This window comes from Gymnoscopelus microlampas, assembly GCF_963454915.1.
Source record: "Gymnoscopelus microlampas genome assembly, chromosome: 7".
NCBI lineage: Eukaryota > Metazoa > Chordata > Actinopteri > Myctophiformes > Myctophidae > Gymnoscopelus > Gymnoscopelus microlampas.
In genome coordinates this window covers 23581470-23600139 of record NC_139944.1, presented here as the reverse complement: position 1 = coordinate 23600139, position 18670 = coordinate 23581470, and the positions used below count along the sequence as shown (strand labels likewise).

At 42.8% G+C, this 18670-nt stretch overlaps 1 protein-coding gene across 2 annotated transcripts in view; it reads right to left on the bottom strand.

Annotated features, from left to right (window-relative positions):
- Positions 1–18670, bottom strand: part of atg7 (ATG7 autophagy related 7 homolog) — a 107172-nt gene that overhangs the window by 51418 nt on the left and 37084 nt on the right. For both annotated transcript variants that reach the window (XM_084062119.1, XM_084062120.1), the window contains exons 15-17: positions 18261–18376; positions 15615–15690; positions 6526–6606 (exon numbers count right to left, since the gene is read on the bottom strand). In XM_084062119.1, the coding sequence (XP_083918245.1) occupies positions 6526–6606; positions 15615–15690; positions 18261–18376 (273 nt within the window). The remainder of the gene's footprint in view (positions 1–6525; positions 6607–15614; positions 15691–18260; positions 18377–18670) is intronic.

The window sequence follows — 18670 nt, the reverse complement described above, 5'->3', positions numbered from 1 at the left end:
AAGACGGTTACTATAGAGTGACTCTGAAGTTAAATGATGATTCTTGCCATTGATAGTAGTAGTAACTTTTTCGTTGCATTAGTACAAGCTGTCTGGCATGGTTTAAGACAAGGCCACGTCACAAGCTCTGATTTACTCTCTGCTGTTGTAGGTTTATTGGCGTTCTGCCCTAGAAAGAGTTGGGAAATAAGAAATACACACACACAAACACACACACAGTGAAAAGCCCCAGCCTATCCTACAGGAACTGCTCCAGCCGAGACAGGGGTTGAATTGTTTTGTTTCCATAGTGACCTGGCAGCACACAGCTGACTGGGGCCAGAACACATGCACGCACCACACACGCACACACGTCACAAGCACAACCACACACACACACACACACACACACACACACACACACACACACACACACACACACACACACACACACACACACACACACACACACACACACACACACACACACACACACACACACACACACACACACACACACACACACACACACACACACACACAAAGACTCTGTTACATGCCTTTTCTGTCTTTCACTTACAAATACATATGCATGTGAGCGAACACACACACACACACACACACACACACACATGTAACAATACATGGACTGACAGACAGATGGATGAACAAACTGACAGAGGGGGGAAGGAGGGAAACGAAAGAAAGAAAGAAGAAATAAGTGAAAGTGGGGAATCTTAGAACAGTGAGGGGTGGAGGGGGGGGGGTAGTACAGAGAGAGAGAGTTGGGAGGGACTTATTGGATGAAAACAGAAAAACACATATTGACCAATAATGCGTCATACATACGCCGTGGGCCTGCCTGGGAAAACCGATGTGCGTATATAAACAAAGGTGTAGAGCGGGTGATAACGCATGTTTATAGCTTTGAGCGGGGCTCTGCCAAAAATCACTGTCAAAACATATGCATTCGACCCAATAACGTCCTCCGACCGTCACATCACACCTTAACGTGGGCTTGCAACTCCCCAATTTAAAAGGGGTCCTGGGATAATTTTTTTGATAAGCAGCCTACATGTTAAAAATCTTTTTTTTATTTTTATGTTACAGACTTGGCCATACAGGAAAATCCTGCGTGTACATTTATCCACTGGTAACTTTGTAAGAGTTAAAAAGGATTTAACGGTCAGGAGCTAAACCCCTTCACTTCATCTCCGTCTCTCTCTCACTCCCTCTCTCTTTCTCTTCACATGAAAGTGATAGATGTGGGACTTTATGACCTCCTTATAGACACAAAGACTGCATTGAGCGAGGGAAAGGAAACAGAGAAGAACGACTGAGAGAAAACACCCTTTCTGGCGTTCTTTCTCGCTTTATTTCTCTTCTTCTTTCTTTCTTTCTTTCACTCTGATCCTTTTCTTTTAACCCCCTTCTCTCGCTCTCTCTGGCTTAAACTGATCTACGCCGGCCAATCAGATCCCTCTATTCTCGCTAAGCAGCGCAAGCGAGGCCAACTGGAGCAAAGATTGGCTCGTTGGCTCTGGACCAATGGCAACGCGGGAAAGAGAGGTGAGCGCTCCCCCCCCCCCCCAGTTGGTTGATTTACAAGACGTGAACCCTTCAACGCTCCTCTTTTACATGCACACGCATGCACACACGCACGCACACACACGCACAAACACACACAACACACTGTAGTGGTGGGAGCTAATGCCTCTCATACGACAGTCAGTGACATCAATGAGCAACTGCTCCCTGATTATTACCATCTGGTTTTACCAGCGTGTGTGTGTGTGTGTGTGTGTGTGTGCGTGTGTGTGTGTCCCTCAGAGAATTGCAACATTTCAGCACAGCTCCAATAAGTTGACAACAATGCAGCGATGGGAGAGATGGGAATCCCCTTGTTTGTGCTACAGCTGCATGTCGTGGTTCAAAAACAACCAGGCTAACACAGTGCATAATATACACTCGTTCTGATGCCGTTACTCGTCTGCAATGTCTCATTGTGTCTCTCTACCAGCCTTCTGTTCTGTTGAGGGTTTAACCCATTCAATCCCCGAACGCATCTACAAACGTCTTCTAAATCGTCTTCTAAAGATTTATGTTGCTATATCAGTGGTTCTCATAACTTTTTCAAGTCAAGGACCCCCCGAAATTATACGTACGTATTTGGCCGATGACCCCCATATCAAAATATTTAGTTCTAGGGACCCCCAGATGCAAAGATTTGAGTTACAAATGTTCGCTTTAAAAATATATATATTCAAAGATTTGCACAAAATGTTCACAAATTTAAAAAAGAAATAGCAGATACACAAGCTCATAGCGCGGCACTCGGTGCCGCGCTATGAGCTTGTGTATCTGCTATTTTTGAATAGCCAAAGTATAAAATAATGGTGGTAGCCAAATTCTAAAATGACAGAAACGTGTTCCCGGATTGAATGGGTTAAATACAGTAATCTAGTCCAGTGGTTCCCAACCTTTTCTGCGTTCGCAGCCCACCCATCTAACCACTTAACACAGTGGTTAGATGGGTGCAGATGCCACCAGTGGTGTGAAGTAACTAAGTACATTTACTCAAGTACTTTTACTTTACTGGAGTATTTCACATTTTCTGTACTTTTACTTCTACTCCACTACATCTCAGAGGCAAATATTGCACTTTTACTCCACTAGTTATTTGAAAACTTTAGTTTCTAGTTACTTTATAGATTTTGGCTTCAGTCCTATGTACAGTACATTTCGGTATTGTGTTATTTGAAAATAACCGATCTACAAGCTCACAAGAGCTTGTAGATCTGCTATTTTCAATTTTTTTTTGACATTTTATACATTTGAAAACTTGTGAAATGGGACATTCTGCATAATGAGTACTTTCTACTTTTGGTACTTTAAGTACATTTTGATACCAATACTTTTTTTGTACTTTTACTCAAGTACATTTTGAATTCCGGACTTTTACTTGTAACAGAGTACTTATACATTGCACTATTGATTGCGAACGCGGAAGGAGGCGCGCGGAAGGAGGCGCGCGGAAGGAGGCGCCTCCGCCCAAGTGGAGCTTACTATGAAATCCTGCTCGGCTTGTGTGTGTGTCTGTCTGTCTGTCTGTCTGTCTGTCTGTGTGCGTGCACTGCCTGTGTGCAGCCTCCAGAGTGCGCCAGAGTGCCGAGCAGGGTTTCTCTCACACACACAATTCAATTCAATTCAATTCAAAGGGCTTTAGTGGCATGAGAAAACATACGTTTACATTGCCAAAGCAAAAAGACAGCAATACAATCAAAACAAAAAATGTACATTTGAAAGTCAGAATCTTCAATAGATCAATTTCTATGTACCAAGATCACTGGGTGCAGGTATAGTGTAGGAATATACACAATGATTAGTCTTTAGGGTGGTTGTGTTCCGTTCGATATCCTTCTCCTATCACAACAACTCACGAATCTTGCTGCTGTGTTTGCACATTGTTGTACTTCGCCCAGCAGATATGGGAGTTTTTTGTCGTTGGTCATGTTTTCAAAGTCTCTGTGTGTGGTTGTAATCTGTGGGAAGTATGTGTCTCTGATGTCTTGGTACAATGGACAGACGGTTAGGAAGTGTAGCTCGGTTTCCACTTCCTTTTGTGTGCAGTGGGTGCATAGTCTGTCTTCTCTCGGGATACAGGTCTGCCTGTGACGACCTTTCTCGATCGCAAGACTGTGCTCACTGAGTCTGTATCTAGTTAAGATTTTTCTTTGTTTTGGGTCGGTCACGGTGCTCAGGTATTCTGCCACTGTGTATTCTCTGTTTAGGGCCAGATAGCATTCTAGTTTACTCTGCTTTTGTGTTGCTTCTTTCCAATGTGTCAGGTAGTTTTCCTTTTGCTGTTTTATAATTTTGTTTGGTCCGATGGGTTTTCTATCTCGTGGCTCTGTTTGTGTTTGTGCCCGGAGTTCCATGGCCAGCTGGCTGAGGGGGCATCCCTCTAGAGTTTCGCTGTGTGTGAGTGCTTTGTTATGGAGTGCATTTAGGTCGCTTTCTTTTAGGTGGTTGTAGAACTTAAGTGCTCTCTTTTTTATTTTGATTATGAGTGGGTATCGTCCTAGTTCTGCCCTGCATGCATTATTTGGTGTTTTTCGCTGGGTACGGAGAATGGATTTGCAGAATTCTGTGTGTAGGGTCTCGGTTTGGTGTTTATCCCATTTTTCAAGGTCATGGTTTGCTAATGGTCCCCAGATCTCACAACCATAGAGGGAAATTGGTTCTATCACAGAGTCCAGTATTTTAAGCCAGGTTTTAATTGGGATGTCTATTTTGATGTTTCTTTTGATAGCATAGAATGCCCTTCTTGCCTTGTCTCTCAGGTCCTTTACAGCTTGGTTGTAGTTCCCTGTGCTGCTGATGTTTAGGCCAAGGTAGGTATAGTTTTTTGTTTGTTCTAGTGGGATCGTATTTAGGAAAAATTGATGGTTTTTGAAATATCATGATTTTAGTCTTAGTTAGGTTCACTGTCAGGGCCCATGTCTGCGAGAATTTGCTGTCTCCAACCTTCCTTGGTTGGAGACAGCAGCAGCAGGTCATCTGCGAAAAGTAAGCATTTGATTTCTGTGTTTGCCAAGGGGATGCCTGGAGCTGTAGACTGTTCTAACGTTTTTGCTAACTCGTTGATATATATGTTGAAGAGTGTTGGACTCAGGCTGCATCCCTGTCTAACTCCTCGGCTTTGGGGGAAAAAGTCTGTGTGCTTTTCGCCTATTTTAACTGCGCATTTGTTGTTTGTGTACATTGATTTTATGATGTCATAGGTTTTCCCCCCTATGCCACTTTCCAATAGTTTGTACATCAGACCCTCATGCCAAATTGAATCGAATGCTTTTTTGAAGTCGACAAAGCAGGAGAATAATTTGCTTTTGTTTTTGTTTATTTGGTTGTCAATTAGGGTGTTTAGAGTGTAAATGTGGTCTGTTGTGCGATATTTTGGTAGAAAGCCAATTTGTGATTTGCTCAGGACATTGCTTTCTGTGAGGAAGTTTAGGATTCTGTGGTTGAGGATCATGCAGAGGATCTTTCCGAGGTTGCTGTTTACACAGATCCCACGGTAGTTATTTGGGTCATATTTGTCTCCACTTTTGTGGAGTGGCGTTATCAGCCCTTGATTCCATGTGCTAGGGAAGATCCCAGAGCTGAGCACTATATTTAGGAGTTTTAGTATGGCCATTTGGAATTTGAGGTCGGTGAATTTTATCATTTCATTTAGAATACCGTCTGCCCCACAGGCCTTCTTGGGTTTAAGTGTTTTTATTTTGTCTTGTAGTTCTTTTAGGTTGATTTGGGAATCTAGTGGATTCTGGTAGTCTTTTACGGCTGACTCTAGGTTTTGTAGTTTATCTTTTATTTGTTTTTGTTCTTTGTTCTTCTCGATTGGGCCAAAGAGGCTAGAAAAATGATTCACCCATATATCTCCATTTTGGATGGGTAGTTCGTCCTGTTTTAGCTTATTAAGTCTGTTCCAGTTTTCCCAGAAGCTGTTTGTCTGTATGGAATCTTCGCACACACACACACACACACACACACACACACACACACACAGACGCCTGCACTACAGTGTGGCCATGAAGAACGCAGGAATGTAGACAATGCTCTGATTAAAATGCACACACCTGCAACATATTTCGAGCTGCGTTCGCTTCCAGCGTTTGCGCGTCTTACTTGTGCTTTTACTTTAAGTAAAACATTTTAGTACTTTTTCCACCACTGAATGCCACGCATCAGATGGGTGCATTTTTAGAACATGTTTATTTTAATGATCAATCAATTGATTCAATGGAACTAACATAGTACACTTAAAGTTCTTATTTATCGGTATCACGATGAAAACACATTTTTATTTGTGTACAGGATCGTAGTGTTTTGCCAATTATTTGGGGGTAGCCTCGCGTGGCCAGACTATATCACTGCGTGGATATGAGTCTGGTGCTTCTATGGGAAGCTATGAGGGCGTTTTTTTTCCAAGGGGCGGGATCAAAAGAATGGCTCTGGACGCCCTGATTGGTCACCCCAGACTTCAGGAGCAGGAAATGGATTCACAACGGAGCGGGGCCAGACCCAAATAGCAGAGGGCATTTTTTTTTGCACTGGCAGATTCGTCTGGTCCCAGGCTAATTTGGGGGGGTCACTTGCAATATATTGGGAATTACAGATCTAGTCCAGGGATGGGCAACTGGCGGGCAGCATGCGGCCCGCACCGTCACTCAATGCGGCCCCAGGCCAAAATCCCCCCAAAATCCCCCCACTTTCACTTTTGAAATCACAAAGAAGTGCCGTGCAGTGAGTGCCGCACTATGAGCTTGTAGATCTGCTATTTTTTTTTAAATCGTGAAAATGTGTGCAAATCTTTGAATATATGTGTCTTTTAAAGCGAACATTTGTAACTCAAATCTTTGCTTCTGGGGGGAAGTTCGCTTTAAAAAAATATATATATATTCAAAGATTTGCAAAGATTTGGGTTAAATTGGCATAAGTGCAGATGTAGGTTGTTTTTTTATTTACATTCATGTTGCCACTTACGATGTCTGAGCAGGCTGTGCATTTGTCGAAGGCCAGGCTGGCTGGAAGGACATTGTCGAACCTGGACAGGAAGCCTCGGATCTGTGGGGAGAGGAATCAGTAACAAGAGAGGTTATTATAGCTGCCTTGAAAATGTACATCATCAAACTGTGCGCCTCCTTCCGCGTTCGCGTCCGCCCAAGTGGAGCGTCCGCCCAAGTGGAGCCTACTATGAAACTCTGCTCGGCTTGTGTGTGTGTCTGTCTGTGTGCAGTGCACTGCCTGGGCGCGGCCGACAGAGTGCGCCAGAGTGCAGCTACAGTCAAAACACACTCACTCACTCACTCACTCACACACACACACACACACACACACACACACACACACACACACACACACACACACACACACACACACACACACACACACACACACACACACACACACACACACACACACACACACACACACACACACACACACACACACACACCGTAAATACGCGGCCGACAGAGTGCGCCAGAGTGCAGCTACAGTCAAAACACACACACACACACACACACACACACACACACACACACAAGTCCGTAAATACACAATATTTTCGAGCTGCGTTCGCTTCCAGCGTTCGCGCGTCTTACTTGTAATTGTACAGTATGATCTTATCTAAATGTGTGTCTCACACACACACACACGTTTGTATTTCTATACTTGTTAGGACATCAAGATTTTTGGACAGCAGTTTTATGAATCCGTTCTACAAGCTCTCAACATGAGCTTGCAGATCGGCTATTTTTGTTGCACGACACTAAGTCAAAATCAGTCAATCAAACTCTAAACCCTAACCTCTAAATGCCTTATCGGAACTCTGACCCTATCCTTTTCCTAATTGTAAGCCTAACTAAAAAACATGTGTTAAACCATAGAACAACCATTTCTCATGTGAGGGCCAAGGTTTCTACTATACTTGTGAGGACATTTGGCCCTCATAAGTATAGTAATACTAGCACGCGCACACACACACACACACACACACACACACACACACACACACACACACACACACACACACACACACACACACACACACACACACACACACACACACACACACACACACACACACACACACACACACACACACACACACGAGAGAGCAGATACAGTCAAGGTGCTGTCCTTCTTTTATTGAGTTGCAGAGAGATGCTCTTTGGGTGACAAGCTCAGCATAAACATATACAGTATAAATATGAGAATAAACATAAAAGGGAAATATATTATACAGTATGTATTTGGATTCAACAGTCTTCACTGCCTGAGACAGGGTGTTTCTGTATGTAGGAGGTAGAATGGTGAGAGTACAGTAGCTCGACTTTCTGGGGTTTACCTTGTTTAAGTGTGTTGAGAGCTCCCTCTGGTGGTAATGTTGGGACAGTGCTCTCACAGAATAGGTCCATTTAACCACTTACTGTCAATCCTAAATACGCCATTGTACGTCTAATGTCCAAAATAGCTGAGCCCTCTCCTCTGCTCCCTGTACACACATGACTGCACGGCCACACATTGCTCCAATGTCATCATCAAATATGTTGAGTCCGCCTACAGGGACGAGGTCACTTCACTGGCACTCTGGTGCCAGGAGAACGGTCTCGCTCTCAATGTCAACAAAACCAAGGAGCTGATCGTCGACAGCAGGAGGCCAAGGAGAGCGCACGCACCTATTTTCCTTGACGGCGTTACTGTGGAAAGGTTCAGAGAGTTCAGGTTTCTCTGCGTACACATCGATGAGGACCTCAAGTGGGCCACACACACACAACTCATGTGGTGAAAAACAGTGGTGTAAAGTAACTAAGTACATTTACTCACGTATAAAATCACCACCTGCTTTACACCTGTGAACTGTGATGTGACAAATATCAACCACCCCCCTGGCTTTCCTCCCCCGAACACGGGCCAATTGTGTTGTGGATTCAAACCCACAACCTTCGCATTGGTGGGCAGGCACGTTTCCACTGCTCCACCCGAGCGCTCCATCTACAGTGAATATAATGAGGTATATAATACAATCTATCAATGGCAAAACATTTGCAGCAGTTTTACAGACCGTACTATCGCATGATAGTCTTGCTCACTTTTCTAATAAAAATAAAGCTTTACTCTCCTCCTTAGAACGATGACCATCTCCTACTTTTATATTCATGCTCCTTCACATTCTCCTGCATACTCTACTCTCCACATCCTCCTCGTTTTTCCATAGAGCTCCCCCCTCCCACATTATGTGTTTTTCCCTGTGCCACAGTCCCAGCACATGGCTTTCTGACTGCTATTATGTTGTGGTCTAATCAGGAGACTCACTCACACATTTGAAACCAATTACTGTACAATGCACAGCGACGGTATGCACGCCATGGCTGGAACTTCAATTAATGACTTCCGTCGCTGGTCTGGACTATTCATCTGCCAGTGTCAAATACATCTCCATTAGCCTCCATTCACATTGTTACTCATGCACTCAATCTTGTACTAGCCCAGCCAATACTTGTAATAAATGATACAGTACAATTGCATTAACTGTTGTCAGTGTGCTTGGAGCAATAACCCGCAATCAAATTCTTGGAAGGCAGTCTATGACATCAGTCATCTATCTACTCTCAACTTAGGAGAGTTCGGGAATGGGCAAGTGTTTCAACCAATCAGCAAAGCTAATTGAGAGACAGACGGACTAGGCTGGGATCCAACTTGTTTTGCAGTTGTCTATTCCGGTCTAGAGAGAATCAGCGGATAAAGATAATGGTCTGTTCTCCCAAAAACAAATCCTCTCGGAAACCAGGGGCATAGTGGTAGGGCCTATCCCTGAAATCGTATTCATCCGGCAAGTTTCTTCAGGTACTTCTTGGAACACTTAATTTGGTAAGAACATGTTTTTTTCTAACTTGTAGCGACTGGTGAGACTAGCCCAAACCTAGTCGATTTGGTATTCATGTGGGGAAGAAATTAGACAGACAGACAGACACAAGAGATAGAGAAAACATACTGGCCAAATCAGTATACCTAAAATACAGTTTAGGGCCAAAATATATTTTATATTTCTTACCAGCCACACCCTTGGCTGGTATAGTTTGCAGCTTGTGTTTATGTCTGTGGACAGATTTCTGTCACTGTGATAGCATCACAACCTTGCAAGATGCAGTAACAGAACTTTACAGGTGTGTCTATTTGAAGATAGACGTGGTACAAGCAACTAGGGAGTCAACAGATTCTGGCTAGCTGATACCATTGGTTTCCAATAGCATTGCTAAAACATGCTAACAAGCTTCCACTGAACATTTCTCAGTAACTGTAGGGTTTTCAACTATTTGATATCAGTATCTCTTTAAAAACTAAATTTGGGTGAACCCACCCCTCTCAAGATGGTTTACGCATGAGAACCCCCCTTCATCTAGCATTTTGGGTCTTGTGTGGATATTCTGATTGTACAAACGGGGAAATATTCCAAATAACATTTATCTGGAATGTTTATGTACCAGATAAACACATACCAGTATATGTTACCAACAGGTTAAAAGTTCAATAAATCTGCCACAGCTCACCCGTTTCACCAAACTAATTGCATGTGTTCCATTGCACCATACACACCAATCTGGCACCGTGGCTGGTGTTATCCCATTGCAAGATCGTATCTAGTTTGGTATATTTTGAGTATTGTGTGAAATATATTACACGTCCATTTTTATAATCTCAGATTGAAATCAACCCCTCAGATTCATGCTGCAGTATGCTTCGTCAGCTTTGTCAGTATGCTGGTGCTAATTTCAAATAACATCCCATGTGATATATGGAGGAGGGGAGGGGAGAGGAGGGGGGACAAAGAGAAATAAGAGAGGGGGGAGGACACAAAATGAGAATTTGAGGACTGAGTATAAAATTAAAGGAAGAGGAATGCAATTTGTCAGCAAATTAATGAAGGAGGTGCTACTTTGAAGGGTCACCCCATTCCCACTAATGGAGTGAGTCAGCTGTGAGAGTAGGTGAGTGAGTCATACTCTATGTTAAAAACCACAAACCAAGCCAGAGATCATGGTGTAGTCATGGCCTCAGACCTGAACAGCCACATTAACACAATTACAATGTCAGCCTACTATCACCTTGAGACTATATCAAGGATTAAATGACTTATGACTCAGCAAGATTTGGAGAAACTTGCTGAACTACTGTAATGGGGTCTTTAGAAAAAAAAACAATCAGACGGCGGCAATTGATTCAGGACACTGGAATACGGTATACAGTATGGTCTTTTTTGGTGTTAGGCACAGATTGCACACACATACCCAGCACATATCTACATTATAAAGTTTGGCAGGTGGGCATATATGTTCATATATGGACTGGAAATTCGTGAGGTGTTGTCAACACAATAATCCTACTATATCCACAGTGTGCATATTATCTGTCCTTCGCATATCTTGAAAACCGCCCGACCTCAAACTCGGCTCACGTATCAGAGCACCTGAGTGAGTGCAGTCACGTGCCTGCCGTTGAATCGGTCGGATAGGTGGCTTGTCCAGAACCCGGCCAATGCTGGGTACCAGAACCTGAACACGCTAATTAACGTGTCGCTTCTCCGCTCGTTGTCAACGCAATGACTCTGGCAACTCTGGGCAAGTTGTTAACACAGTGCTTAAGTGTTATCAGCTCTCATTTATAAAGTTCAAGTCGGTCGGTCAGTCTGTGGGTGCGTGTGTCTGCTTGCCCAGATTATGCCTATATATGGAGATCCTCGACATCAGCGCAAATCACCACTGTTGGGTAATGGTTTCGGTGAGAGAGAGAGAGAGAAGAAGAGCGAGCGATGGAGATGGGAGAGATGGATGGGAGAGGGAGAGAGAGGGAGAAGAATTGAGGGAGAGGGAGGGACGAACGGATGAAGAGAGGTAAAGAGAGCCTATTTTACCCACGCAATAACCCGAGCAATGCCGAGTACCGGACCTCAACAAGCTGACAATGCATCACAAAGCATTGCTTTGTCAGATTGTGCAGTATTACATAAAGCAGCAGTTCTCAACCTTTTCAGGCAGCGAGGCATTAAATTTGGTTTGACTCGGTTCCACAGATACATTTTGTGAAAATAGACGATCTACAAGCTCGCAAAGCCTCGCAACATGAGGCGTTGTGAGCTTGTAGACCGGCAATTTTGAAAATGTTTGCCTCTTTCTTAGGTAATATTTGAACATTCGGCCAATGTTTGATTTTTTTATAGTAGTTTGTTGATTACTTTTGACGCAGTAATGGTCTTTACTTTTTTATTTTAGAGGTATTAAAGAGGTCTTAAAAGTCCTTAAATCATTACTTTAGAAATGTGTAATGTATACACAATAGTGCTTCACAAGAACAATGTTGGTGCACTGACCGTGTAATTAAGAGATTTGCCAGAATTGTTTTAATTCTTTTGAATTTTAAATGCATAGATTTTTAACTAGAACTCAATTTCTATGCTTATTTCACATTTTTACTTCACCATGGGCTTTTCGTGGCCGGGGTGCATCTGTTTCCTCATACAAGTAGCGGCATGTGCCAAGACTGGTCAACTTTAGAGGGGACAGACAAACTCAGTTCTAGGCGGCTTGGTCTACATGACTGGAATGAATTATTACACAAAGTAATTAATTGTCTGATGGCAGGCAAACTCCTGATGGCCCTACTAACTAATCAGAGATATGACATGTAGTGTCCGTACACAGCCACTGGATGTCACTGTGGCCCCTCACAAATATACAGCCAGCCGCTCCAGAGTCCAGACTACCAGACTGAAGCGAGTACTCCTGAAACCTCCTATTAGAGAAGCTGTCATCGCTCATCAGCCATAATACACACACTCACTCTGTCTTACACACAAACACATACATACGGTACATACACACTCATGCATAATCAACTCCTACAACATATCTCTCTACTTATCCATCGCTCTTTTACCCCACTGCTTTTGCTCGCAATGTCTCACACGTGCGCACAAACGTGTGCGACATTGCAAGTGCGCGCACACGCACGCGCGCACACACACACACACACACACACACACACACACACACACACACACACACACACACACACACACACACACACACACACACACACACACACACACACACACACACACACACACACACACACACACACACACACACACACACACACACACACACACACACACACACACACACACAAGCCTCTAAGCACACACACATACACACACACACACACACATACATTTCTCATATAAAATACCATCAACTGCAGAGGTGTCAAGCAAACGGGCAGACTAGGATTCTGGGGGTGATGAATACTGATGATGATGCAAATGGAGACGGTGAGGCGTTAAAGTATCTGTCAACAGCCAGAGAGCAAAATGGCACAGCTTGCATAGCTGCTGTCTCTCCCTCCGTTTGGCTACCCACCAGTTTATGCTTTAATCTGCCTCCACACTGGTGGAAAGTAAAATCAGTACAATGTCATGCTACAGTTACTGTTATACTTGGGGAGGACATATTGAAAAAATATGTATATTTGCTATTTGATGAGCAATGTTAGCTGTAGCCATTTGTTTTTCATTCTGAAACAAAAGAAAAACTACTGTAGTTCCAGTTTTTAACATGGGCAGATGTTTCTCTGGTTGTAGAATATGGACGTCTGGTATCTTAAAGAGGTATTTCACTTCTTCACTTCACTTTCAATTCACACTAAAACCGTTCTGGGGTCATTTTAACGTTGCTGTAATTCACAATATTGCAGAGAAATGGCAGGCATAGCGCATGAGGGCGCAGGCACGGACGCATACACTCCAGCTATGATCCTGGAGGGGGGACGTTTGACACCTCCTTTACATGATTGCAGAATATTGTGCAGACTTGAGGAACTGAGCCATTCTACCAACAAAGATGCTCACACATGAAATGGCTGTGCACAGACATAGTATGTCATTACATTACGGTCATTTAGCAGACGCTTTTATCGCGTATTATTTTTAAGCGACTTACAATAAGTGCATTCAACATAGGCTGGGAACGAAACTACTAATCACCAGAAGTATTAAGTGCATTCTCTTCTAAAACAAGCAACTAAGAGTATACCTAGCGCTAAAGTAAAAGTGCAATATATCAGCTACCTACTTTATGTCACACGTAAAATGGATATGCATGGAGATGAATGAACATGTAGACTAGAGGGCTTAACGGGTCCAAAATTACGGACCAGAACCCTAAAGAAACCCGGGAAATTCGTTACGGGATCCAATTGGATCCGACAATTATTGTATTACCAACCTACCACATTAAGGGGATTCGGGATTCGAGATAGTTATTAACCACTTAAATCCAATATACTTCGTTGACCGCAGTCCCCTAGGGCTCAATACTTGGTCTCCTCCTTTGTTCTCTCTACACCAAATCTATATCCTACAGTATATTAAAATGACCTAGCGGGTCAACCGATGGTGGGTGGGCGGACGTCACAAACGTAACATGTGGACATGCGAGGCGCACCGTTGCTCCGATCCACACAAAACGTGCCACAAACACTGTTCAGGGGTCTGCCATCAGAATAGCCACACTAAGGGCCTCTGGGTGCCACAGGCACACCGTTACTCCGATCCGCACCAAACTTGGCACAAACACTGTTCAGGGGTCTTGAAAATTGTCACACCCAAAACAACGAAGTTGCGACCATATGGGCCACTACAGCAGTGTTTAACACTTCAAATGGCCATAACTCGGTGACCATTGCTCTGATCGGCGCAATATAGGGCTCGATTTGAAGCCTACGTAGTGGCCTGAAAATCTAGTAACGAAAATAGCCGATCTACAAGTAGATCTGCATATGTGATATTTTTGGCAAATGTTCACCTGTTTTCATAATGTGGACAGCCATTAAAGGCCTCGATTCCCTCGACCTAAAACATGGCTGTACTCAAAGTACAACTTAGAATCCTATCCCCTACCAGCTTGCCCCTAGAGAGTCAAACAACACACTCCCTCAGCAAGCTCCATGGGAGTTGCATCCACTGCCCTTATTTCTTGTTGATGAATAGAGTTAAAAAGCTAATAAAATCACCTAACCTGGCTTTAAGGTGCTGGTTGACTGAATTACGGTACACCAGCAATTCTAGACAGAACTTATGCGACACCATGTCATAGCCCCTGTCTCATCAAAGTCTCAATGACGTGCACTGGACTCACATTGCTCATAACAATATCCCCATTATGCAAGTAAAAAAAACAGTGCATACACTGTTGGTTAATAATCATGGATAAATGTCTAATCGGCTCCTAGTGTTTAAATGTTTAACACTAAGCTATACTGAAACATTAAATACAAATTTGGGGGTCCAGTAGGGGCACATGGCATGGTATTTTCCTTGTGTCCTTTAAAAAAGACTCTGAGCTAGGTGTGACTGAATACCTGTCGAAACAACCATCAAGTTAATCGATGCAAACAGGATAAATCCGTTTGCACATTCGGACATTTCATGCTATTCTTTGCTCTAATTTGTAGTTTTTATTTACTACATCAAAGGCATGGCAAGCAGTTTGTTCCCAGAAATAAAGAACTTTGTGATCCTGATGTTGTCTGCCTGTCGTTTGAGACGGTCACATGAGACTGTAATGGAGCAATCAAACGCTTACTCCCGTGGCGTGGGTTCTAGTAAAGATGAAAAATGAGGAGGAGGAGGACAGTTGGCTTGCTCTAACTTCTTTTAAGAGAAGCAGGGTTGGTGGGTAAGGTTGTGGTGTGTGCTTACAGTCAGAGTCTGTTTAAGGTCACTGTCTTTACGGAATGAAAAGTTTGTCCTTATAAGTATACACATTACAATGTTAATTCATCCATTTGTAACTCTGAGTGTGTACGAATATCGGGTCTGTTTGGTAACATTTGTACACTCTCAGACTCTTATTCACACGGCAGTCATTTTCCTCTTTCTTCATACTCTAGGGGTGGGAAAGAGCATGAAGTAACAGCAACATGGCCGTGTGAATATGTGAATTCACAGCTGTGCGTGCGTGTACTGTATGTGTGTGTGTGTGTGTGTGTGTGTGTGTGTGTGTGTGTGACCTGACCTGATGCGGCACAAGTCCCAAAGAGGTGGGGGGCTCATTCATTCGGTCATCACTGCTACTGGCCACTGCATAGCCTCTGGATAGAGGGGAGGGGTGGGAGAAAGAGAGGGGGAGGGAGGGGGGAGGGAGAGAAAGAGAGAGAGGCAGTGAAAGTCAAACGTGTCAACAGACAGTGTCTGTCTATATCGAAATATACAGCAGCAATTATGGTTTAGGAGTCCTTGGCCTGAAAAAGTCCTTGGTTTAGGGGATGGGAATTGTTGCCAGCTAACTAAACTCCATGTTAAGCCATCTAAATGAGTTATATCCTCAGGTTTAATGGACGAAATGGCCATAAATAATACAGTACAATGGCTGATAAAAATATTGTTAGAAGATGTTTATTGCCGTGCTGTATATGTCCTGGGAAAACGGACAAAATTACGATGCCACACAAGGAGAGCAGTTTTGGACAGTAGAAAAACATTCAATAAGCAAACATCCACCAAGAACCTTAAATCCCTGGGGATCAACATCAATCTCCACAGATAGTATTCCACCAAAATAAGATTCCAGCGGCAAGCTGGGGTTAGGGCCTTAAAAGAAGGGATAGAATTTTGGAGGGGTGGAGGGTGAAGACGAGTGATAAGAGAGAGGGGAATAAATATTAATATGGTGTGAGAGATGGGAAGGAGACAGAAAAGGCACGGAGAGAGAAAATGGTGAATAATGGTGGATAATTAAGTTATGCAAATTTGGGGCTGGTAGGAACGAGGTGGTGCACAGATGGACATTGCGTTTGTCCTCCACTTTTGTCATTGTCCAGGGTGTTTGGTTAACAATGTAACGTCATTGTACGACAAATAAAAGCTCCCAAGGTGTCACATTGTGAGCTTGTAGATTTGCTAATATTTCTGGGAAAGCTTTGAAAATGTTTGAACGTTTTTGTCTATAATGACATGCCCAAAATAAGGACACCAGGTTAAAATGGTTCAACCAATGGTTCTCAAAGTGGGTTCTGGGTACCCCAGGGGTCCTTGAGGGGGTTCCAGGGGGTCAACAGCAAAATGTGTTAATATAGCATCAAAATCAATTTAACCACTGACCATCTACAAGCTCACAATGCGGCAGAATGCAACACGTTGTGAGCTTGAAGATCTGCTATTTTCAAGTAAATCTTTTTTTTTAAACATTTTTGAATAGTTCTGAATCATTTTAACAACAAAAATCCTATTCAGATGGGGGTCCGTGTCCTTGACATGAAAACGTTTGAGAACCACTGGGTTAAACAACAAAACAAAGTGTTGGTAGTGGCCCTAAAATTTGCACCCACTGATTATACAATAATTCACACATATGAAAACCCTAGTTATCACTCTTCTTCAATGTGAAATGGAACACTTCTGTGAGTCAAAAATATAGAACAGCCCTAAATTGCAGATTGAGTTATTCTTAAGAACTCCGTTAACCACAAGGTTTGGCTCTTTCTTATTCAGTAGAAAGTGAAATCTAATGCAGTTCTCAGCATTGATGGAAACTGCTGGGAGCAAGTAAATCTTTGGTGTGAAGTCAATGCCAAACAAAGCAAAGATACTACATGCACAGCAGAGAGAAGGGAATTACTACAGCACAAAAATAATCTTTTGGAGCATTGCAAATGTCACCCTTTATGAAAATAAATGTTCAAATTCTTGTGAGCAGTCAGAAGGCTTTAGAATTGAGAAGCCTGGCAGGTACTCATTAAAGACATATTTCCCCTGAAAACCTAATGATTTACACATAACAGAATTTAAAATATCAACATTACCCATGGTGGACACTGCAGCACTAATGAAGAACAGAAGCATAATGGCAGAATGTGGGTGTAAAAATGTGGGTGTGTATAAAAGACTACCGTAATAACCTTTGAGTGCCCTTCAAAGCTGTTAGGGAATTGACGACAGTTACAACACACACCTTAGAATTCTTTTTTACAATGGTTTAACACATTAGACTCTATTCTGGTGAGGAAATATATAGGACTTTGACTTGGATCCAACTGTTGAAATGCATAAGTATGCATAGCACCGAAGTCTGCAATCACTCATACTGTACCTGAGAAAGAAATCTCATTTATTCTCATCTATATCTAATATCCACTTGGACCTTCAGCCAGTGCATGGAGCAGCTTATTGCTAAAGTTTGTAGCCCACAAGTTGGCACTCCAAACTAAAAAGAGGTTGCAGTTCTTTTTTTTCCTTTACAGATTACAGATTTACAATAGACACATGGCATTATTCATCCATACAGTCTGCAGACACAGCCAGACCACTATTATTATCACTACTACTATTATTTAGGGCTACAACTATCACATATGTTCGTAGCGATTATTCTATCAATTATCCTTTTTTTAATAATCCAATAATCCAGAAGCACAATTTTATTTTATTTTATTTATTTATTTTGGGGGGGGGGCTAGGGTTATTTTACAACGAAGCGTTGTGAGCTTGTAGAGCGGCTATTTTTCATTTTTTTTTTATTCAATTATTTTATTAAAATCGAGGATTTTATAATCAATTAAACCAATTAGTTCAACTAACTGTTGCAGCCCTACTGTTATTATTTTACTATGAATTTACTGTATATTAATCTATTCATCTATATTCCTGTTATGAGAATGCATACCCTTCACTGTGTTGTAGAATGGACACCATCATCTCAACAGCCAGGGCTCCAGCGATCATGGCCAGACCTGGTCTGCTCACCGTACATTGTTGGTCCAGAGTTCGATCCCTGGTTGACTAGTCACAACAACAGAGAAGACAAAAGGGATATAATGTGAGAAAACATGGGGGGGAAAAATGCTCCCTGCTATATGCTGAATTGTACAGTATGGTCTTCAACCATGCAAAATGTTCACGTCTACCCCCTTTTCCACTCCCTTCATTGGCTACAAACAACTGATGCTGGCTTACAAGGCAACCAAAAGCATGAAACATCCATACCTTCAAGACACGATCCAACCCTTCCCGCTCAACAAGAGTCCGAGCCTTCCAAAAACACCCTGGTTAACGCTCCACACATCTCAGACTCTT